The sequence below is a fragment of the Symphalangus syndactylus genome, chromosome 4, assembly GCF_028878055.3.
Source record: "Symphalangus syndactylus isolate Jambi chromosome 4, NHGRI_mSymSyn1-v2.1_pri, whole genome shotgun sequence".
Taxonomy (NCBI): Eukaryota; Metazoa; Chordata; class Mammalia; order Primates; family Hylobatidae; genus Symphalangus; species Symphalangus syndactylus.
The window spans coordinates 126,236,308-126,260,663 of record NC_072426.2 but is presented as its reverse complement, the minus strand read 5'-3'; the positions used below and the strand labels follow the sequence as shown (position 1 = coordinate 126,260,663).

At 45.4% G+C, this 24,356-nt stretch overlaps 1 protein-coding gene and 1 pseudogene across 8 annotated transcripts in view; both read right to left on the bottom strand.

Moving 5' to 3' along the window:
• Positions 1 to 24,356, bottom strand: part of FHDC1 (FH2 domain containing 1) — a 66,606-nt gene that overhangs the window by 28,253 nt on the left and 13,997 nt on the right. Inside the window, exons 1-2 of one of the 8 annotated variants that reach the window (XM_055276154.2) lie at positions 15,114 to 15,364; positions 7,837 to 8,461 (exon numbers count right to left, since the gene is read on the bottom strand). In XM_055276154.2, the coding sequence (XP_055132129.1) occupies positions 7,837 to 8,334 (498 nt within the window). In that variant the 5' untranslated portion in view covers positions 8,335 to 8,461; positions 15,114 to 15,364. Of the gene's footprint in view, positions 1 to 5; positions 225 to 1,732; positions 1,867 to 3,160; positions 3,379 to 7,836; positions 8,462 to 13,372; positions 13,513 to 14,840; positions 15,011 to 15,113; positions 15,365 to 24,356 lie in introns of those variants that run through there. The other 7 variants (XM_055276152.2, XM_055276153.2, XM_063638272.1 and 4 more) reach the window with 7 other exon arrangements.
• On the bottom strand, positions 17,637 to 23,835 carry LOC129481147 (PSME3-interacting protein-like; annotated as a pseudogene).

Below are 24,356 nucleotides of genomic sequence, written 5' to 3'. Positions count from 1 at the left end.
CTAACCTAGGGGTTTATTTCATGTTAACACGATCACCTGCCAGCCATAAAATAAAAACTCCCAAGCTGAAAGGGCAGCCTCCTTATTGGAATCCTATCTAGGGACTGCAGTTCAAGTTCAGTGTAAAGGGAGGAGAGGAGAGGAGAGAAAGAAAGGGTGAGAATAAAACCTGTCAAACTCAACACCCTTTAAAAGGTCATACCAAAAAAGGAATCTCAATTTATTAAGACAGAAAACTGGGTTCATTATAATTAATAAATTAAAAGGCCATGCATAAGAATCTGTATAGTGATATAGTCACACAGCGCGTTCAAAGAACTTCCTCTGCATTCACCTAGGATGGATAAATGACTGGTTTCGCATTCCTTTCATGAAAGTGCCACCTTCTGCTACATTCAACCCTTGACTGCAGTGCTCTCCCATACCCCACGTGAACCAAGCCCCACGATCATCCTGTTCACCCCTCAACCCTCTGGGACTCTCTTCACTCAGCCAAGATCCAGAGACATTGCCGCTGGAAAAGTGAAGGAGAAAATTACTCTTATGATCTCTACTGGACAGCTAAGGAAACTAAGCCTCATAGACATCATTTTATAACTTTCCCAGAGCAGTGTTGAACTGATAGGTTAGCCTGGTTCTCTCTGACTCCTTTTCACTCTAGTTTCTGTGGGTTTTCATATTACTGAGCTTCTTATAGAGACGTAGCAAATGTTCCCTACCAGCATGGTGCTTGCATTGTGAGTTTTCTCCAGGAATGGGGGCAGATGTGTAAGAAGCTATACGTGTGCCTGGCCAAGTCGCCTGGTGACCCCAGAGCTGTATCTGAGAGATGACGGATGGGAATCATGTTCTCCTCAGGCAAGAGAGCCTCCAGGGCCCTGAGCCCTGGCCCTACAGGAGCAGCCCACGGTGCCCCAATACAGGGGCAGCCCAGCTGTAGAAGCAGGCGTCTCTACAGCTCAAGCTGTGTTTCAGAAACGAAGAGAATTGGGTGATATTCCTAAGGGAAAACTTGATCTGGCTGTGACTGAGCACCTTACAGGAAAAACAGAGCCCAGCACTTCACCCAAACAACATTAAAATGAGACAACTGATACCATTCAGGGACAGTCCCACTCGCTCCCGGCATCCTCAGATTTGCCTGGTGCCTGAGGAGTCTCTTTCTCCACTTTATCGCATTCGATCCTTCCAAAGCAATGTTATAAGAGTAACTGTTGAAGTCCTTTAAAGAGGGTTATCACTACACATGTAAATTAGCTTATCTCACTTCCCAAATGCTTGCTGTCTCAAAGCTGGGCCATTCAGAAACAAAGCCGGGTCGGGTTGGGTGGTGTTTTGGAATCATTCAGAGCAGTGGAATCTGCACATGGGATCCCAGTGGGACTCACTGGCTGCACAAGCTGACAAATCAGAGGCAAGAAACTGCCCAAAGAAGAGGGATAAACAAACCCAGCCAATGAGTGAGCTGCATCATCCCCTCCCTCCCACCAGCTCCAATCAACCGGTAATTACTCCTCTGGTCACACCAGGACATGCAGGCAGGACCGCCACAGAAGTTGGTGCCACGGGTACAGTCAGCATACTGCAGAGTTCGTTAGCTCTTCCCCCAAAATTCCTACCAAAGAGTGGCAAACAAGGCAGCTTGAAATATAAGGTAATGAGGTAATTAATGCACTCAACTCATTTCAAGGATTTCCTGCTAGGATGCGAAGGGGGCCTGGGCTCTGCTCACAGTTTCCCCACAACTGCCAGGGGGCCAGGGTTGTGCTGATACCCACTGAAACAGTCAGCAGCGCTATGCCACTCAGTGAGGCGTGTGGCTACACCATCACTCTTGCTAAAACCTCCAAATCAGCTCTCCTAGTTTATTCTATTATAACTTTTGTAGTTTCAATTCACTTCATCAATCCACTACAAAACTTGCCTCCCATATCCTTTGAAGGAAGAAGAAACTTTTTTTTCAGTTGTGGTAAAATACACATAACAAATGCCAACATAACTTTTTTTTTATTTTTTTTTTTAGAGACAGGGTCTTGCTCTGTCACCTAGGCTGGAGTGCGGTGGTGTGATCATAGCTCACTGCAGCCTCAAACTCCTGGGCTCAAGCAATCCTTCTACATCAGCCTCCTGAGTAGCTGGGACTACAGATGCATGCTATCACACCTGGATAATTTTTAAGAAATTTTTTTGTGGAGATGAGGTCTCACTATGTTGCCCAGGCTAGTGTTGAATTCCTGGCTGCAAGCTATCCTCCTGTCTTGGCCTCCAGAAGTGCTGAGATTACAGGTTTGAGCCACCATGCCTGGTCCATAACCATTTTCTTCTTCTTCTTCTTCTTATTATTACTGAGACAAGGTTTTGCTCTGTTGCCCAGGCTGGAGTGCAGTGGCACTATCTCAGCTCACTGCAACCTCCAGCTCCTGGGCTCAAGCAATCCTCCTGCATCAGCCTCCCAAGTAACGGGGACTATAGGCACGAGCTACCATGTCTGGCTAATTTTTAAGTTTTTTGCAGAGATGCGGGTCTCACTAAATTGCCCAGGCTCCATAACAATTTTTAAGAATACAGTTCAGTGGCATTAAGTACATCCACGTTGTTTTATAACCATCACCACCATCCATCCCCAGAGCACTTCATCTTGCAAAACTGAAACTTTGTACCCATTAAACAATTAACTCTCAGCCCAGTGCGGTGGCTCATACCTGTAATCCCAGCACACTGGGAGGCTGAGGTGGGCAAATCACTTGAGGTCAGGAGTTCGAGACCAGCCTGGCCAACATGATGAAACCCCATCTCTACTAAAAAATACAAAAAAATTAGCTGGGCGTGGTGGTATGTGCATGTAGTCCCACCTACTCAGGAGGCTGAGACAGAAGAACTGCTTGAACCAGGAGGTGGAGGTTGCAGTGAGCTGAGATTATGCCACTGCACTCCGGCCTGGGTGACAGAGGAAGACTCCATCTCAAAACAACAACAACAAAAAACAATTAACTCTCCATTCCCCTCTCTCATTTCCTGGCAACCACCATTCAACTTTCTGTCTCTAGGGAATCATACAGTATTTGTCCTTTGTACTGGCTTATTTAGCATAATGTCCTCAAGATGAAGGAAGAAACTTTTAAACCACTTTTGTTTTTTATGTCAAAGGCGGCTTCTTTACCTACTTAAGTAACACTACATAGTGGCTATTTCCATCCCACTTCAAGTCCTGAAAAACAAAAATGTAAAGATCTTCCTCTATCCTCCAATATGGACCTAGCTTTCGGGTTTTGATGGTTTTTCATTTTCTTTTTCACTTTAGTTGGCTGTCAATTGGAAATTGTTCTCTCCCCCAACTTTGGGGGGACAAAATGAAAATCCAGTTGAAGCACATTTTTTCCCAAATGTATTTGAAATGCTCTATCTAGTTCTACAGTTCTGGACTGTGAGCACATCCCAAAATTCTAGAACATACTGGCATCATAACAAAAGGTGAGAATGACTGACAGCTGAATTACAGTGTGGGAGAATAAAATATTTATTACTTGTCATAAATTTAGAAAAACCAATCTTCCTTCCATCCTTCCCTTCTCTCTCTCTCTCTTTCTTCTGTGGTCTTCTTTTTGTAATTAGCCATTTTACTTATTTTCTAGATGGTCAATGTTATATTGCTACAGACATCATAGTGAATGACCTCAGGTGTTTCAATATTTGTGCTTTCTATGTGAGCCCCAATTTTGATCTGTTGATGCCTCATAAGCTGATCCCTTTGTGCTCTTGGTTCATTTCTGTCCAGTTCAGTAACCTTTTGTTTCCTTTGGAGGATACCAAATGGCTAAGATATAGCCCTCCCCTTAAGAGCTGGTCAAACTGTAGAGGGAGACACGCACACCCTTAGTTAACACTGGTGGAAGGCTCCCAGGAGGCCTGAGCAATGTCAGTAATAGAGGGTCAGGAACTGCAGAGCTTCTCAGGGGATGGGATCATCCAACTCTGAGACAAAGATGAGTTTAAGCTGAATCTCTCTAGTCTCATCCCCAGTAATATGTCTTTATTTCTAATTGCTTTATTACAGTTTAATTATTATTATACCATCATATCTACAGTCTCTTTGAGTTAATTTTTAGTTAACAAAGATACAAGCATAATAATAACTAAATGTCTTTTTTTCTTTTTTTTTTTTTTTTGAGACAGAGTCTCACTCTGTTGCCCAAGCTAGAGTACAGTGGCATGATCTCCACTCACTGCAACCTCCCTGGCCTGGGTTCAAGCGATTCTCATCCCTCAGCCTCCTGAGTAGCTGGGATTACAGGCATGTAACATCATGCCCGGCTAATGTTTGTATTTTTAGTAGAGACAGGGTTTCACCATGTTGGACAGGCTGGTCTCGAACTCCTGACCTCAAGTGATCCGCCTGCCTCAACCTCCCACAGTGCTGGGATTACAGGTGCGAGCCACCGTGCCCGGCCCCACACTAAATGTTCTAACTATTTACATGTTGTTCTTTCTAAGTTCAGCCATTCTCCAATCTTCCCTATCTTCCAGCAAATTTCTTCCTCACGAGTACAATGGAACTTATTAGTAATGATGTGTAAGGCTTTAAAGTATAAGCCAATCACATAATGTCGGGCTGTTTCTGTAGGAGGTTATGATATTTCAAGGGTCATAATCTGTGCCTGGGCAAGTCTGAACCTCCAGAACTGCAGCCTGTGTTGTAATATGGTGATGCTGTGGCTCCGGGCTCAGGAGCAGTCCCTCTGCTGAACAGGCTGTGGAGGGAATTCTGCAGTCCACACAGACAGATGGTAGGACTATTACTTTTGACCCTGGACTCCACTTACTGCAAAGTGAGTTGGAAGATTTATTACTGATCTTTGTTAGACAATAACCCTGCTGAGTTCTAACTTCTTCAGAAGAAAATTGAAGGAAGGAAGAAAATAGCATGTACCATATTCTTTTACTGCAAAAAAGTATATATAATGCTTCTAGCCACGCTACAGATAACATGAAAATTGAAAGTAATTCTGGATAATCTCTGTTATGTGACGGCATTACCTAATGCACTTAAAGGGATCATTCTCAACTATTTATCATACCTGAATACTGAAGAGTTGCAAAGTTAGATTATCTTATGATACACAGTCATGGTGATTTAATTTTTCTTTCTAGTATGCTGTCTCTCAGACTAGGGCCTACAAGTGTTAAAAGCAAAGATTTTTGTACACCCATGTACACAGTGGCATTATTCACAAGAGCCAAAAGGTGGAAGCAACCCAGCTGTCCATCAACAGATGAGCGGATAAACAAATGTGGTCTATATATACAATGGAATAGTATTCAGCTTTAAAATTCTGACACACGCTACAACACGGATGAACCTTGAGGACATTATGCTAAGTGAAATAAACCAGTGACAAAAAAGACAAATACGATATGATTCCATCTACAGGGGGTACCTAAAGGAGTCCAACTTATAGAAAAAGAAAGTAGAATGGTGGCTGCCAGGGGCTAGGGAAAGAGGGGAACAGACAGTTCTGATTTAATAGGTACAGAGTTTCAGTTCCACAGCACGAAAAGCGTTCTGGAGAGGGAAGGTGGTGATGGTTGCACAACAATGTGGATGTACTTAATGTCAACAAGCTGTTTAAAAATGGTTAGGCCAGGCACAGTGGTTCACACCTATAATCCCAGCACTTTGGGAGGCCAAGGTGGGCAGATAATTTGAGGTCAGGAGTTCGAGACCAGCAGTGCCAAAATGGTGAAACCCCATCTCTACTAAAAATACAAAAATTAGCTGGGTGTTGTGGCACGCCCCTGTAATCCCAGCTACTCAGGAGGCTGAGGCATGAGAATCTCCTGAACCCAGAAGGTGAAGGTTGCAGTGAGCCAAGAGTGCACCACTGTACTCCAGCCTGGGTGACAGAATAAGACTCTGTCTCGAAAAAATAAATACTTTTTAAAAGTGGTTAAGATGCTAAATTTTATGTTACAAGTTATTTCACCACAATTAAAAATAATTTTTAAACCATTTAAAAACATAATTCTTAAAAAATAAGTTAATGACAAAAGTGTAAAAATCAGTGTAGGGTGCAGGGGTGAAGGAAGGCAAGAGAAAGATTATTTTTTTCCCTGAATTTCAGATCTGGTTTAGAAATGGACATCCTTGCTTCTATCATAGTTGAGAAAAGATGCCACACTCCTGCCACTTTCCTCTCTCTCTCTGAGTGGTTCTTAACCTCTCTTTAATTTGGAAACATAAAGCAGCAAGTTCCCCTTAGCCTCTTGAAATTTTCCCAATTCACAAACGATGCCACCTACTCTAGCCTGACAGCTGCCTCCCCAGGACACAGTGAGCTAGCCCTCTTCTATTACAGGCGCTCTGCTGAGACACAGGCCTCATTTCCACATGGGCCCACCCAATAATTACTTCAGTATTCTTGAATTTCAGTAAAGAGAGCTGGGAGACAATAGTGAGAAATGACCTACTGTACAATAAAGAACCTCTGTTGGGAGCTGGGGCAAAGGCCAGGGTACTAAGGAAATGACTTCTTGCTCCTTCCAATATTGAAAGGATACTCCAGCAAATAAAAGGACTTTGCATAAAAGGATAGGCAAGCCTGTGTTCAGCACTGATGGCACTAAGGGTTCTCATGAAGATTTCCTTCTCAAATTTATGCCATAGTTTACACTTCAAGAATTCTAACCCCAGTGTTTTCTGCATTTCATAAAAAATAGACTCTTGGCTATTTCAACAGGAGATCACACAATCAGCTTTAAGGGCCTCCCAGTGAATTAGTGGAGAGAAGGAGTTAACATGTTCCTGAGCCAGAAAGAGAAAAGAGGTCAATATTGTTGGCTCAAGAATTCAATAATGCATGGAGCTCTACTCCATCCCAGGGCCCTGCCCACTCTCTTATCTAATCAACTCCATCTTTGACCTGTTTTCTTTGCTCCTTTATGACAGATTTTTAAATGATGAATTTCTGTTGTCTTTCTCTGTTTTGTTGTTGTTGTTGTGCTTTGTGTGTGTGTGTCGGGGGCAGCATTCTTTCCTTTTTATTTTTATTTATTTTTTCTAGCAGGTAGAGGTTTCTTCAAGTTTCTAAACTGACAATATTTATAAATGTAATTTTTGATGCAGTTTCTGTAATACATGGTGATTTGCAGCTCTGGGGTCATGCTTTCAGTTAACTTCCTGTAACTTAATAGCTTTATTTTTTCTCAAAGTAACATATTTAGTGTTAGCTAGAAACATCCTTCCTATACAATCTCTCTGAAAACAGCTTTATGCTTTGTCTCTTTGGAAGCCTCTGTTCCCCAACGGCCATAATCTAGTTCAGAGATCTGAGGAATGAAGGCCATCTCGAAACACTTGTTATATAAAAACTAGAGGAGAAAATAAGGGTGAAATCCTAAGGATGGACGTCAGCCGATGACGCTATTTAACAAAAGGTAGTCTGCCCCAGTCAGCTCTAGTTCATTCCAGATAACCAATTTTAGAAACTCAGTTTTTGTTTCAACAGAGACTAACAATCTTGAACTTGAGCAGAATTCTCCAACAGGGAAACCTTCAGCAGATGTGCTAGAGATAGGGGCAGTGATCCCAAATAGCATGTTCTCTGCATGAGGTCATAATCCACCAGGGCGTCTGGGAGGATACAGCACGCATACTTCTTATACTTTCTCAATACTCAGCTCAAGCTCATCGTAAAGACCCTGCCTGGCATTTCCAAGTCAGATTCGCTTGTATTATCTCATTTCTTAGGGATGTCTAGCAATTGTTTGAAATGTACGCACATCCCAAAACACAAAACAATGCAGTGTGTGGAGGATTAGCCCTCCACCTTGCATTCTTACCTCTTCTCGAGCTTCTCTGAAGGATGAATTTAAAGGTCTTCCTCTCCTAGGAAGGGAAGACTTGGTGGTGTCTTCCTGCTGCCCAAAGAGCTCCTCTATGGTCTTTGTATCAATTTGGTAGTGATGCTCCTGCCTGGCTGCCAAGGTCCAGATGTTGGTTTTGCCCCGAACTTGCTCCTCCGGAATAGTTTTCCAAAAAAAGCTTCTCATCCGCTTTTTCTTACCAAGGTGGCTGTAGCCGTTCATGTGAGTAGTTGGGGGTAGGCCTGGTGGGGGAGGTGGGATGGGAGACTCCCCAGGAAGTGGAGGTGGTGGGGGTGGAGGAGGGGAGGAAGGACACTCTTCCCTTGAACATGAACATGGTGGAGATGGAGGGGGTGGAGGAGGAGGTGGAGGAGGTGCTGGAGGCGGTGTCTGCCCAATCATGAATCCAGGTGCTGTGGCAATATTCCCATTTTCTTTATCACTGACCAAGGAGACACAATTCATAACATGCATAGTACTGTTGCCTCCTATGGAGATAATTTCTTGGCCTTAGAGAAGAAGACACAAACATCAAACTTGTGTAGCACTTTTTCACCTGCTATCTGCCGCCAGAATAAAGGGCAACTGTCCTCTTCCAAACCTAGCAAGATAAAACAAACATCAAATCAGTTACAGACAAACAGTTTCACATCAGCATTTCCCTTCAGAGGCTAGTATCAATCCTCCGATATGAGTTGAATATGAAAATCAATGAGGGGCAACACAACCCAAGTTGCATTACAAGGACCCAACGCTTTTCTAAATGTGAATCAAATTTTACCACCTGGAAATTCTGCCAAAGAAATTGCAACAAATCCAACTGGAAACCTTATATTAATCAACAAAGCACATATATATTGAGAGCCTGCTATAGGCTCAACAAGTATTGCTCACTTTATGAATAAACTACTTGTTTACTAACTAGTTTGTTCTCTTTGGACAATGGTTGCTCAACCCCTAGAGAAACTGCCCAAACTGCTGAAGCATTAGGCATTAGTGACCCTACCTTTTTCCAGTCTGGACATGTCTCCTACCAATCCGTGGGTCAAAAAAGGCATCTTCCACCTTGGACGGATAAGACAGGGCATTTGGAGATTATATAATAATGGCCTAGCTCATTTCCCTGGAATCAGGGCCACCATATTTATGCTCTACTTGGTGATGTGGTTTTCCCCAAATAGAGAAAAGAACAGCAGATATGAAAAATGAGATTCCAGCCCTAAATCAAGCTTTACTGCTTACAGTTTTAGACAAGTCACTTTGCCTCACTAGACTTCAGTTTTCTCATTTGTAAAATTAGGAGAACACATTAAATGACCTCTGTCATCTTGGATTCTAGTTAAGCCACTCTTTGGAAACCATCACCTATCTCTTCTGCTTCTGACACTTTTAGCAAAGAAGAGATATGCCCAAGGACATGCTGCCCATGTCACATCTGCCACAAGTCCCTTATACACAGTCACCAGCTTACTTTAGTGGGTTGCATTTTTATGGAACTTCAAATGTTTGTTTTTGATGCTGGGCTATTACCGATCTGATGTGAAAGGCAGGTCAAAACAACTAAATTTCTTCAGATATGAGAACAGGTAAGTGGGGGTGTAGAAAGGGCCCCATGCAGGCTATTGAGTGAGCACCCCAACTAGATGGGAGTTTGGAAAGGGGACTATTTCCTCCAGATCACAAAGGGCCATACACAATGGCTTTTTACACGGTACTTTGGGGTGTAATTATCTTTTTACAGCACCACTGTCAAAGCCCATACTTACAAACACAAGTTGATCAAATAATTTTAGACTACACAGAAGTAAACAATCTGATCTCACAAATTCAAATATTACAAAATGATTTACACAGAACCATATCCAAAAGGCAGGGCTGCCTTGGGAATAAGAGTGGAGATTCTAGGAATAGACTGCTTTTTCTCAGAAAGTTCTGCTACTTTCAAGATGTGCAACATAAGCTGAGGTTGGTAACGTCACCTACATTTCAGCATCCTCATCTACAATATGAAGAAATGCTTGTTCCATCGGTTTGCATAAAAATAAAGAGCTAACACATGTATGGTCCTTACCAAGATGCCTGGTACATAGTTAGCTATTATTTATAACAATAACAAGCTGTTATCATATGTGCATATAATTTCCCTTTATTTTCACAGGCATTACATTTGCTTTAAAATATGTATTGGGTTTATACCTAAAATGCCAAGTTACCCCTGGCTGCTAGGAACAAACTTGTAATATTTCCATTCTTTGCTATCAAAGTTTGTGAGATCTGTCCTTTCTCAATGCTTGGTGATCATCTATTAAATTGTCTCCATATTACAAAAGCAAATATTTTAATGAAACATTTGAATACTGGAGTTCTGAAAACTGCCTGTATATGGGAGGAAAATGGCATCTCCAGCTATTAATTGGATACTTTAAAAAATCATTTTAACCACTTTTAAGTGTGCAATTTAGTGGCATTAAGTACATTCACGGTGTTATGCAGCCATCACCACCGAATAATTTTTAAATAAGTAAAATAGAAAATATTTTTCCAAGCTGACATACAGCTCACTTGAGATGCAACTGGCTTCTAGAAGGAGTTTTCATAATTATCATTAGGGGCATAACTAGGCTGTTTTCTTAGTTGGCACCCTTAAAGCAAATGACTCATTGTCAATTACAGTTTATAGTTATATTTGAACTCTTCTTTTTCAAGACTGTGCAGGTAATTTTGGCAGTTTATCCTTACATATTTTAAAATACTTCTGTACATAAAATACCTCATGTATAGAAGACCTGTTAATCTTCCAATTTACCTCCAATTCCAGATATGCTGACTTATTTATAGATTATCCCTGTTAAGAATGGTGATAAGCTCAAAAAGTCTCCAATCTAGAAAGCAATAACTCATTCAGTGCTGTATATGTAGAGATATGCCACTAAACCTCACAATGCAAATACAGAGATACTGACAAAGACTAAGGAAGACTATATACTCCAAGATTATGCAACCTCACTGTCTCCTAACAACAAAGCCAGAAAGGTGCATGTTTTAGTACTGTGCTTTGCACAGAGGAAGTACCAGATAAACGACTGTCAAAGTAAAAAGTGACACTTGTTAGCTCTGTATTGGGATGATTCTAACCAATGCCCCATGTAAAAGAATGTTATTTTTAAAAGTTAAAGGAAACAAAAGAAAATGTACAACATTGTCCCTGGTATGCTGTCTGATTAATTTCTTCCCAGGGTAACACACAAGGATCCTAGCCCCTCAACGGCTTCTAATGAATAGGTTCACCAGCAATGATTAGCCAAAACACTAATGCTTTTACTACCTTTACTCCAATAGGGTTTCCCCCTGGGCCAGGATGTCCAATGTGAAAGAGGTGGTAGGAAAAGTGGAGTACAGACAGAATTCTAACCCTTTCCACAGCCACATGGAAATTAAAATAGAGAATACACAAAAGAACGATGGATTTGCTGCAGTACTGCCCGCAGTAGAGATGCAAACACATACTCTCCAGGTACACTAGGAGAACGCAGGTGATGCTGCAGCCCTAACAGACCACACTGGCTGCCTATTTCTCAGAGCTGACAACTGCCAGTAGGGACAATGGGATTAGCCCCCACTCTGTCTGGAAAATGCTAAGTAGTCCCATCAATCTGCCCCCAGGGCAGACAGAGACAGGCCTATATGTAAGATCTCAGCTACAGGTTGGAGACCTCAGCAACAGGATGAGGTAGCTGCTAAGGCTGACAAGTGCCCAGCTCTGAGTAAAATGCAGAGCTGTCATGGCTGGGCTCTGAAGATGGGAATGTCTCTTCAAGTCCCCTGAGTGCTACTCATGACCCATCAGAGTTGTGTTTGAGTGATGGACTCTCCCAAGGAGGCTGTAGCTCAGTTGAGCATCTTTTAACTATGTGAAATTTCAATAAAGTGATGCTGTGATCATGTACTTAACTTTTAGTTAATTGGCAGGCAAAAAATCTTAAAATGTTCATTAAGGGTCTTCAAAGCCGCCCCTGGCCCCCTCCTAAGCTCTCTTGCCTAAACAGCCCGCTGTACTTTTTCCTTGGTGTCAGAAACATCCCTAGAAGTTCTAGTCCCGGCCGGGCGCGGTGGCTCACGCCTGTAATCCCAGCACTTTGGGAAGCCGAGGTGGGCAGATCACGAGGTCAGGAGATCAAGACCATCCTGTCCAACATGGGAAACCCGTCTCTACTAAAATACACACAAACACACTCAAACACACAAACACACACACACTCACACACACAGTAGCTGGGCGTGGTGGCGCGCCTGTAGTCCCAGCTACTTGGGAGGCTGAGGCAGGAGAATCGCTTGAATCAGGGAGTTGGAGGTTGCAGTGAGCCAAGATCACGCCACAGCACTCCAGCCTGGCGACAGAGCCAGACTCCGTCGCAACAATAAAACAACAATAACCAAAAAAAAAAAAAAAAAAAGAAGTTCTAGTCTCTTGAAGGGAGCCAAGAAAAAAGAGTATGTAGGCTTCATCTCACAGTGTATTTAAGGGGAGAGCATGTTCCTGGACGTCAGTTTGGAGCTCAGGGCTTTCCTGAACGAGGACCAGTGGGGTCTTGGTGCTCAGCTGGTCACTCACTCCTTTGGTCAACAATAATCAAAAGGAACATCAAGGAAAACCTGCCAGAAAACCTTTCCCCTTGACTCCTGGCATGTGCCACAGATGAGGTGGGGGCAGGAAGGGCTGGCCCACATGCTTCTGATGACAAACCAGGGCAGAGCAAGCCGAGTTTGGAGAGCAGAGGTAGAGAAACACACAGCCCTATTTTATTGTATTTGGGAGAGAAGAAAAGGATAGGGAAAGTACGGACAATTCTAAACTATGGAATTTTTACTCTCACTCCACTAATTCGGGAAAAGCCTCCTCCACCACCACTTATCTTTCAAAACCTTCCTTGATTATTAAACACAGAATGTCAGTCGGTACAATCACACAGTCGGGCCAGAGCTGGACCGTCCAACTCTTCAGTGAGTTCCGTCTGCCTGTGCTCCAGGCAGTAGTGAAAGAACCCAGGACAACGCGTTCCCAGTAAGCGCCTTCAATTTGCAGCACAATGTAAATATTCACAGATGCCCGAGACCAACACCCGAGAGCAGAGGAAAAACGCCTGTATTTGAATGTACATTTTCAGTTTCTCTCACTGTCCCAAAAACAAGATAAAAAAAAAAAAAAAGCACATGCGTGCCAAAGGATGCTCTAGAGAGAGGGAAGGAAGCGCTGGCTGCTCCTTCCAGGAAGACAACTGTGGGTCAGTAGAAGGGGGTCACAGACGGCCGAATCCCGGAGGTCGTTTCTGTCCACACAGAAGTTTGAAAACCGACCATTAAGTCCGGAAGAAATTCGGCCTGGGGGGTCCTGGGGCACTACTTCTTTCAAGTTTGGATACATAGTAGTTTACTAGCTCTCCGCGTTAGGCAGCGGTCCGCAGCCTCCTTACATCCCCAACCCGGCACCCCGGTCCCCGCGCGAGCCACTCACCAACAAGCCATCGGCTCAGCCACCACCGGCTGGGCCGCGAATCTCCGGGGAGCCGCGCTGGGGGCAGCAAACCGAACGCGAGCGGGCGGCCCTGCGGGCCGCGCGGAGCCCCAGCCGCGTCCTTATCAGCGCCGGGCAGGAGCGCGTCGCGGCGCGAGGGTGGGGCGCCGGTGCGCGCTGAGATCGACGCCCACACGCGCCGCGCCAGCTCTGCGGCGGGGAGAGAGGCCGCGGCCTGCGGGGCAGGGACTGCGGGGCGGGCGCCCAGCGCGGGTGTTGCACGACCCTCGGCCTTCCGCAGCGCCGACCGCTCCCCCGTCCGGCGGCTGCAGCTGCTGGGTCCGCCGCCGCACCCGCTGGCCCATTCCCGGCCCCTCCAGTTGGGCGGGGGTCTCGGCCCCGCCCATCTCCCCGAGGGGCCCCGGCTGGAAAGCCCACGCCCCCCACGCCACGCCCCCCGGGGCGCCAGCCCCTCTGCGGGGGCTTAGCACGCTGCGCCCAGAAGTGGGGTGGGAGACGGCTAACTAGGGGAGGTGTCCGTGTGATTGAAACGAAAGGGGGGGTCTTCCGGCTCGCAGACACCCGGTCTGCGGCGGCCGCGCGCTCCCACCCCACCCGGAGCCTCCGCCGCGACATCTTCCCACGTCCCCCATCCGGGTCGCAGACGCGGGGGAAAAGCCTCACGGCCGCACTGCGGCTCTGCCAAAAGGGAGCCGGGTCGAGCCGCTGAGAAAAACAGAGGGGAGACTCCTGGTGTTTGAAACCGGCCAGAACCCGCTGTCCAAGAACCCCTTGTTTGGAGGCTGATCCCCAGCCCACCCGCTTCCTCCTCCTCTCCACACTCCTGCAGGCGCAGGGCGCAACTTGCAACCCGAACTTCGCGCGGCCGGATCAAGTGTGTCGGGGCGAGAAGCGCCTGGCCCTCGGTCCCCACCACCACACTAGGTCCCCGCCACCGCTCCACCACTCTGTCAGGGGCCAGGCATGGCCCCTGGCTGGCTAGGGAACCGAGTGCGGCGCCGCGGCTGCGCATTCTGTGCGGGACGCCGCTGTCTCCCAAGGGCCGGGATAAACTAGGGGGCGGTTGATCTGAAAGTCTTAGCCAGGACTAATAGTCAACCGCCCAGGTGCGACCCACGGCAGCCTGGCGATGCAGCTCGTTCTCCAGACGCGGGTCCACACCAGCGCGTTCTCGCCTCCAGGGACCAATCGCTGTTCTCCGCGGCCGGGTAAGGGCGGCCGCCAAAGTCACAGTGGTGGATGTGGAGGGAGCTGGAACCTCCTCTCCAGCTTTCCCGGTGAGGCTCAGAGGAAGCCGAGACCCGGCACCCATCAGCCGCGCTTCTCGGCGCTTCAGCCTCGGGTCCCGGCCAGCACCCCGACCCCGACCCTCACGAGCGGCGGGGCTCCAGCTCCCCGAGTCACGCGCCGCGGTCGCCCCCGCCTCGGCCGCCCGACCCGCACTCACCCGCGGCCAGCGCCCCCAGCTCCCAGCGCGCAGACGGCTGCAGCCTCCCGCCGCTGTGTCGGCGCAGCCGCCTCCTCCCGGTCACTGCAGGCCCAGCCGCCCCGGAGCGCGAGGGGGCAGGGCGGGGCGGGGCGCAGCGGCAGCCTCAGGTAACAAAGCTGCGGCCCCGCTGCTCCTGGCCGGCTGCGAAGGGCAGCGCGCCCTTTCCTGCTCCGCCCCTCCCTCGCGCCCCCCTCCACCCTCCGCGCGCCACCGTCACCGCCACGCGCTCACCTTCACCTGCGCAGGGCCCCGGGGGAGACGCCTCGGGGCACACTGCTTCCCGCACCCGAAAGCTGGAGCGGGGCTAGGCCGGGGGCCGCCGAGAGAAGTAGGGGCGGCAGGAGACGGAGATAGCTGGGCTGCCCAGAAGAGCCAGGTGTCCTCGGGGAACCGGCAAGAGGAGGCGCCAAGCTGGCTTCCGAACCGGCAAGTGCCTTTCACAAAGGAGCCTTTGCGGCAGCTTCCCAGGCACCCTCTCTTGTGCACACGGGCGCGCACACACACACACACACCCGCACACGCCCCCCGACGCACGCGCCGAACCACCCTCTGCCCCAACACTTGCTTCTCCCTGGAGACGTAGCAGCACTTGAGCGAACTGTCCTGTCCCAACCCCTGCAGCTGAAACCTGGCTGGGCTAGAGCTTCCCAAAGGTCAGCTCCTCCCTGGGGCCTGCCAATCTGTAAGTTTGTTACCGTTTTTTATTTTTTGTTTTTAATTCTCGATGATGGTAACAGGAACCTTTAGGTTGTATTAAAGCGTAAAAAGACCCCTCAAAAAATTTTGCCAAGCCTGATCGAATGAACGCACGCTATCTGGGAAAGGCACACTCACAGAAAGAAACAGGGGAATCGATTTAATCGCATCTTTTTTTTTTTTTCTTCAAAGTGACTTGGGGCGCCAAGCAGTGAGAAGCTAGTAGTCAAAGAAAACATCCTGGGCAAACCGGCTGACCGAAAATCCACTGTCGGGGTAGGGAGGCGCCCTTTACGGGGATGAAGTCATCGCTGCCTTTGACTCTTTGATCCTAGATAACCGACCAAGACGTTTCCAGCCTAATGCCTGACGCCTTTTGCTTCCTCCATCCTGGTCCTTAGTCCCTGAACTCCCAGGACAGAATTCCTGACCTCCTTGGTCGAGCCTGGGATCGAGAAAGAGAAACTATTAGTGTAAACAAACCAATCAACCCAAAAACCAGAACTGTGCCTGCCAATAGCCCATTTCTTGGCCATTGATGGAGCATGAAGAGAAATGGATCCAACTAAGAAAATCTTAAAATCGTAAGGAATAAGAAAATGTAATAAAGAGAAAGACAATGTCATGCTCAGGGAGCTAATATGAGTCCCAAAGGAATATTGGCTGTTCAGGCTCAAGTTAAATTACAGCAGATCGAAAATGAGGAGTGGCATCTTCTTTTCTCTTACTGTCGACCTTGTTAAATGGGGAGTCCACACCCCCTGCCTACTCCTGCCTCCTCAACCCCATGACAGTGGGCCTCCCCCCAACTGTATTGAGCATGCACTCTAAAAACAGTTACTTTTTGAGAAGTCAAGTCTGGTGACCCATCCTCAGCCCCTCATCCCTTTGATCTCCTTGGCAGCATCCTACCCTAAGGCCTTCTCTATGCTTCTCTGCTGACCCTTCTCTTCCTCCGAGGACAGTAACAAGGTTCTTCCAACTCTTGATCTCCCATTATCCCATAGAAATACCTTCTGATTTCAAACTGAACCCATCTAGATGTTGTGGGGCCTAAAGCTTGTATAACTCCTGGGGGAGCTTCTTAAAGGAAAGCAATAAAAACTTACAAACATAATACTAGACACGTACCTCGGAAGGGCCCAGGGAAATGAGGGGCTTGGAAACTTGAGCTTCAAGGTACATCCCTGGGTTTCTCTTCAATGTCAGGGACTCTTGAATCCATATTGTCATTGTAAAATTTCAAGTCCAAATTCAAATATCCAAAAATTAACTCACCTTTCCGTCAAAACTAGTACTCTTCCCACACCCACCACCTCCCCCTCTTTACCTAAGACCTGGTTTTTCTGTTTGAAATCCTAGCTTTTCCTTTGCTGCTTTGTCTCTCTTAAATTCTTTAAAATTCAAGTATTTGCTAAATTTGCTGCTCCTTCCCAAGTAACCTGTTTTATTTTTTACATGCACCATCACCGCAGTAACCCCAAGTAGTGGAAGAGGGAACCAGTATTTATCTGCTGTTGGTCACATATCAGGCACCACGCTTGATTCTCACCATGATCCTATAAGCATTCTGATTTCCTAGCTTAGAGAAGTTAAATTGGATACCTACATCCACTACCTTGGTGTTCGTTCTGCTTCTCTCTTCTTCCTAAATCCATCCCAAAACTGCTGTCAGGTCACTGTTTTTAAAAGTCTGATTTCATCACATTACCTACCTCTTCAAAACCTTCTGCAGATTTCCATGTGTTCCTCCAGGAAGAAGGCAGCATTCTTCAGTCTGACAATCCGGCAGCATCCTACGTTTATCTCCCACAATTGGATGCATCCCATTTCATTCAAGCAGTGGGACGTACTGCCCCTGCCCCTGAATATGTCATGCTTATTTTGACTCTTTTTTTTTTTTTTTTTTTTTGAGACGAAGTCTCACTGTCGCCAGACTGGAGTGCAGTGGAGCGATCTCAGCTCACTGCAACCTCCGCCTCCCAGGTTTAAGCGATTCTCCTGCCTCAGCCTCCCAAGTAGCTGGGATTACAAGCATGCACCACCACACCTGGCTAATTTTTGTATTTTTAGTAGAGATAGGGTTTCACCATGTTGGCCAGAATGGTCTCAATCTCCTGACCTTGTGATCCACTGGCCTCAATCTCCCAGAGTGCTGGGATTACATATGTAAGCCACCGCGCCTGGCCTACTTTCACTCTTATTTTTCAAACTGTACATAGGACGTGGTCAAAAAGTGCTTGAATGAAGCGTGGCACAACTCTTAAATAGAGTTCATATCTTGATGGATTGGATTTAAAGCTGCAAAATCTAGAAGACAATTTATTCTTCGTCTATTAATATGCTGATTGTCCATCTGTATCCCCCAAACGTGCCAACCAGCCTTTGAGTAAGGCTGGAAAGGCTCCTGAAGCCCAGTGTGCCAAAAGTCTGCCCAGCCACTGGCATTCGTGGCTTGGAGGTGGCGCTGCTGCCACTGCAGGGCTCTTGAGCAGTGGGCCGTGTGATCAGCTCTCACTTTTCCAACCAGGCCAAACCTCCCAGAGATTGTGTTAGATAACTCAGTGTGGCCCAGAAAATGGGTCTGTACCAGGCACTGGTACCAGGCCCTGCAGAAGAACTGCTGTGTTTTCCTGATTCGATTTGCAGCTTGCTCTTCCCTCTCCCTGGGTTGCCCTTTCCAGAATGCTGTATTTCCTACACCCAGTTTATTTTGATTCTTATGGCTTCTGCCTCCTTGGCCCAGAGAGACTTTTAGTTTCTCCTGCATCAAGTATTTTGTATTTCAATCTGTCATTAGGAACAACTACACAAAGCCTTCAAAATGAATCAAATTTCAGAATCCATGTAAAACAGACTTTTAGTATTCGCTTAAGGAGTAAGAGTCTAATTCATGAGCTGGCTTCGTGGGCCCTCCAGGGTACAGACTGAGATCTTTACTTAATCTTTAATCATTATTCTTCTTAAAATATATATTTGATTAGATCAGTTGTTCAGTATTAAGATTCTAGGCTGTCTTTGCCTTTTAAAATTGGAAACTGCAGAAAGAAACTAACTCTGTCCACATTATGGTTAAACAGATTTGCAGACAAATGCAAAAGCTTGCCAATCCTCTGACCTTGTTTCCTTCAAAGAGTGGCAAGTGCAAAATAAATCAGCAGAATTGTTACTGTTACTATAAAATGCAAATTTTTATCAAATACCTTATTGGCAATTTTCCAAATAACTTTTTTTTTTGAGATAGAGTCTCACTCTGTTGCCCAGGCTAGAGTACAGTGACACAAACATCCTCCCACCTCAGTCTCCCAAAGTGCTGTGGTTACAGGCATGAGCCACTGTGCTTGGCCCCAAACAACTTTTGAACTGAAAAAATAATACTTTATTTCTGATTTTTTAGTTTATTTTTAATTTTTTTAATAGAGACAGGGTCTCACTGTGTTGCCCAGGCTGGTCTCTAACTTCTGACCTCAATCAATCCTCCTGCCTTAGCCTCCCAAAGTGCTGGGATTACAGATGTGAGCCACCACACCCAGCCAATACTTCGTTTTTGAAGGCTAAGAAATTTAAATGGTAAGTTGCCTTTAAATACTCTGAGTAATGACTAGGCTCTGATCATTAAGAGGGAGAAAAGGGAGAAATATTTTTCTGAATGCTAAGTAGTAATTTTTGAAGGTTTTTTTTTTGTTTTTTTTTTTTTTTGAGACAGGGTCTCGCTCCATCACCCAGGCTGGAGTACAGTGGCATAGTTACTGCTCACTGCAGCCTCAACCTCCTGGGCTCAACTGATCCTCCCACTTCAGCCTCCCAAGTAGGTGGGACTACAGCCACGTGCCACCACGCCCAGCTAACTTTTGTATTTTTTGTAAAGACAGGGTTGAAAGTTTAAAATAGAAAATGCTTCCACATGTGATGTTAGTATCTAAGGTAGCATCAATGACATTTGCCTTGCCAGAAGTAAATAGGGGTATTTTGTCAACAATAGTGCCTGATTTGTTTGAAGGTAGGAGAGATTAAAGACAACCTTTACCCAACATACAGGAATGAGGTAGTAAGATAACGTGATGACTCTCATGCCTGCCTATCTATACTGTATTTCCTTAGAGCAAATTGTGCATTCATGTTTTTCGTGTGTGTGTGTGTGTGTGTGTGTGTGTGTGTGTGTGTGTGTGTTTTAGAGGCTGGAGATGGAAGAGGAGACTAAGAAAAAAAAAAAACCGTAGATATCACTGAGCTTTCACCCAGAAAACCTCCAGCTAGAGCTCTTTTTAGTTTACAGTTGATTCAGTGCTTAGAAAACTGGTTGGTGTTTGTGTAGGGTCTGGCTGTTAATAACATTCAAACCTTGAGGAGAAAAACAGCTATAAAATATAACATCAAAACCTATAATTTCTTTCCATTATTTATCACCAGAAAAAAGTATGTGAGTCTTAATAAGAGGAATTAAGTTAAAGAGTTTGTCAGATGCCAGTTTCTTTTGCTATGGGTTTAAACTGTTTTCAAATTGTTTACCCTTCTAAGAAGTTAGAAGAGCAAACAGTAATTTGAAACCATAACACACACAGTTTAAGCAGTCTCCAAACAAACCCAACCAATCAACAATATTCGAGTGTGTGTGTGTGTGTGTGTGTGTTTCCCTGGGGAAATACTATGTGCACATCCCACGTAAGTCTTTGTAGGACATAGAAAGATGGGCAAAGGGATATGTTGGTGACTTAGCAATTGGTAAAGCCCTTTCTGCTCCCCTTGGAAATCGAGTGTGTGCTTAGTTTAGTGAACTAGCTCTGGACAGTGCTTTGCACTAAGCTTCTATAATGAGAAGGCAAATACTTCGGGTATGGTAGCAAATAATAAACCAGTCCACAACAATCAGAATCTTAATATTTCTCAAGCAGATTTATAGAAATAATTAAAATGGACCATTAAAAAGCAAAGAGGGCAAGCTTTTTGCCAAGTTTTGACTGGCCTTGGACACAAAGAGGATCCCTGTCAAACACTTAGCATCATAATCAGTTTACATCTACATCTCTTTGTGGGCCTGACCTGGCTAAAATTAAAGGGGGGTCTTTTGGGGTTAAATCTAGGACTCCTTTCATCTTAACTCCTAACTTGCTGGCCTCCTACTGAAAAACAAGGATCTGGTAATTAACTCAGAAGGGTTGGTATTAAATATTCAGCCTCTTATCTAGTGTTTTTGTGCCTTTGATCAACTTTTGTGTGTTAGATATTAAATTGTAAATTAGATAGTAAAAAAGAAGAAAATTTATATGTACATTACAATGTATCCAATTGGTGGTGATTTCTCAAAACTATGCCAGAGAAAAAAGCAAAGAAGTTTACACTTAATCTGTCTTAAAATGTTGCTTGTTTTCCAAAGTAATACCCTAGGCTTCCTACCTACCTCACCACTGTGTGGAAGGCACAGGTGAACAAGTTTCTGCATTTTGGGGTTTTGAATTGTACCCTGCTTCCTGTGGGGTGATTGATGGGCAGTGTCACTGCAGGCATCTGTTTCACATGGTTGGGGGCAGGGAGGGAGTGCAGGGCAAGCACATAGCTAAGAACAGGACAGTTTACGCTGTCAAATGGAATTGTTTTCATGCTGGAAATGGCTTCACAAAAACAAGATACAATTTTTCTTTTCAGGAGAATTGAAAAGTTTAAAGGACCATAGAGAAGGGAAAGCAGAGAAAATACTAGATGTCCACACATCTTCATTTCTCCCTCCATGCTTCCCATGACAGATTCAGACATATTTTCTAGCTTTGCATTCCCTCCTTTACGGCATGCCTTCTTCACAGTTTATCTTATTCAATAAGGAGATTAATATCCAAGGGTGGCTACTTGCCTGCAGAGCATAATCAGGTTAAACATTGTCTATGGCAGGGGAAGAAGGCAGAGAAATTAATCCTACCCCAGCAGCTCCACTGCACAGGAACTCACAAAAAGGGGGTCTCTGGTGATCCCTGTACTCATGTACAGAGTCTACAGAAGTCCCTTGATGGTGCGAAAGGAAGATAAATCTCGGGACCCCCAAATCACTAAGCCAAAGAGAAAAGTCAAGCTGGGAACTGCGTCGTTGGGCAAACCTGCCGCCCATTCTGTTTCTAAATGAGATAGCTACAAAGATTAAAAAGCGACATAACTCCCTCACAGTTTGCACACAGGGAAATTCCTTGTGGACAAAGGACAGACAGAACTGAAAGTCATCCCTCTGCTCATGTGAGACAAATGTGTATCTGTGCTTCCTTTGCCTTATTGTTTCACTAAGCCAGACTAAGGTATAAGTGACTATTCCTCTATGCCCCCTCTCACATGTAAGTTGTGTATTCAGTAAAAGGTTAATCAGAGACTCAGAAGAATGCAACCATTTCTCTCTTATCTACCTATGACCTGGAAGCCTCTCCGTGCTTCTTGTTGTCCCAGTTTTCTGGACTGAGCCAATGTACATCTTACATATGTATTGACTGATGTCTCATGTCTCCCTAAAATGTATAAAACTAAGCTGTGCCCTGACCACCTTAGGCACATGTCATCATGACCTCGTGAGGCTATGTCATGGATGTGTCCTTAACCTTGGCAAAATAAACTTTTTTTTTCTAAAATTTAGAATCTTAAACTAAATCCTTTATTTCAAAAACAAACATAAAATAATTTCCCAGGCAGAGAAAAGGTTTGAGATGGAAGCTTTCTTGTTAGCAGTCCCTTCATGCATAAATGGGGTTGGATAGAGGGGGAGAGGGAATGGCCAAGGATACGGAAAGCTTTCACAATGCATGCCAAGTGTGAACACCCCCAGCAGATGAGGTTTATCATCTTTACTTAGTCACACAACATCAAGGACTGGTGAGTTCCAGGGAGGGGCTCCATTTCATCACCTGGGTCAGTTCTCTTCCCTCACATTCTCCACAATGCAGTAGAACCAAACAACACATTCATCTACAATAGAATGTTTAAATAACACCTGTCCAATAACTGCCCTTACTTCTTTGTGCTGTCGGGGAAAAGAAAAAAACAGAAAGCAATGAAACCCAAACCCTTTGGCAAGTCGGCCAGTGCCTATTCTCCTAGGGCATTTTTAGTGGAACTCTGGCTAGGCCTTGCCCTCCTCCCAATATCAGTGAGGAAAGTGGCAGCGGGACAGGTTTGGTCATCTGCACTGGAGTAGAACGAGAAACCAAACACGATTCGGGCCACAGGTGGATTCTAGCACATTTTTAGATTGGATTGGTTACAAATGTCATGTTGTGCACAGGATGCAGGCAAAGGAGTTTTTTTTTTTTTGAGGGACATAATGCCTGTAAGGCAACGTGAACGGTCTGATCTACCATTGGGGAGGAGCTCCCTGTGTAAGGACAGAGAAACTAGGGGGCCTCAAGGAAGGTGTTGGTTTGGAAGATGGAGGAGACAATCTTTCTGGTGGCACTGATGGTGCCTTCGCTGTCTGAGCTGGACTCGGAGTCGCTGCTCCCAAAGTAGGCGCCCAGGCCTGGGAGGATGCTGATACAGACTGCAGCAGAGGGGCAGTGGATGGAGGGGCCACTCCGGGAGGTGTTTCTGAGACACTTGCAGGATGAGAGCTCTTGATTCTTGTCATCTGGCTCAGGGTCCGGTTTCAGTCTTTTCACACTGTTGTCACTCTCTGAGCTCTTATGCTTCACAGCTCCTGCCAACAGCTTCGCCTGGGAGAACTTGTTCTTGGTTTCTATGGGCTTCACAGTCAGTTTCTTTTCCACTTCCTTCTTGTTCTCTTGAGAAATTCCAACCTTCTTAAGGTGATTTCTCTATTCCTTCAGTTCTTTCAGTTCTTCTTCTCTTTGTTGCTTTTCTATTAGCTCCTGCTGTCGAGAAACCTCATCAAGGAAGTTGATCTCATCTTCATCTAAGCCTCTTACCATGTTTTTGAATTTGAACTGTTCCTCATACTCCTGCTGCTTCCTGTCCTTCTGTTCCTGTAGCCTTTCATATAGAGATCGAGGGTCATAAACCTTCTCTGGACATTATTCTGGATCTTCAGGTTTTCGAACTTTCTCCCATTCTTCTTGCCTCCTTTTGCACCATTCATCTAGTTCTGCCTCAGACACAAACCTCTTTTTGATAACAAGGTTACCATCATCCCCTCCATCCATAATGAAACAACCAATCGCCACTGTAGAGTCCCGGCAAAATAAACTTTCTAAATTGACTGAGACCTGTCTCAGATATTTTGGGTTCACAATTGGCAACCACAACGGGATTCTGAGTGGAGGTTCCCCTGACCTTTGACAAATTTCTTATTGGTGCTTGGTACCAGCTTGAGCTATCTTTATGGCTCAAACCAATAGGATACTTGGCTGAGGCCTGGGAGCCTCCTGTTTAGAGAATCCCTGATCTCCCAAAAGTTGGTCGAGATCTAAAGTTTACTTGGCTATACAACCCCTCTTCTGGAGTTTCACTTGCTTCCAACAGGAGAGCAAGTTTTCCTACTTCCATGACAATGGAAGGCAGGTAACTCTTTTGTGGAGTCTGAGCTTACTTCAAAACAATTTGAGATTTTTCCTGCTTCTAGAATGGTAGAGAGCAGTCTTCAGCCTGAGACCCATTCTTAGACAAGTAGCTGAATCAGGGTTCTGTCTTAGCTAAAGTTAAGATTCACAACCAGCTGGTCTTAAATTCTTACCATTAGAGTACTCAGTAATCATATAAATTGTACAATTGTTTGTTTGATTTGCTTAGCTGTTTTTGTTGTTACTGTTGCTTGTTTGTTTGTATTTTTGTTGTTTTGTTTTGTTTTTTCCCATT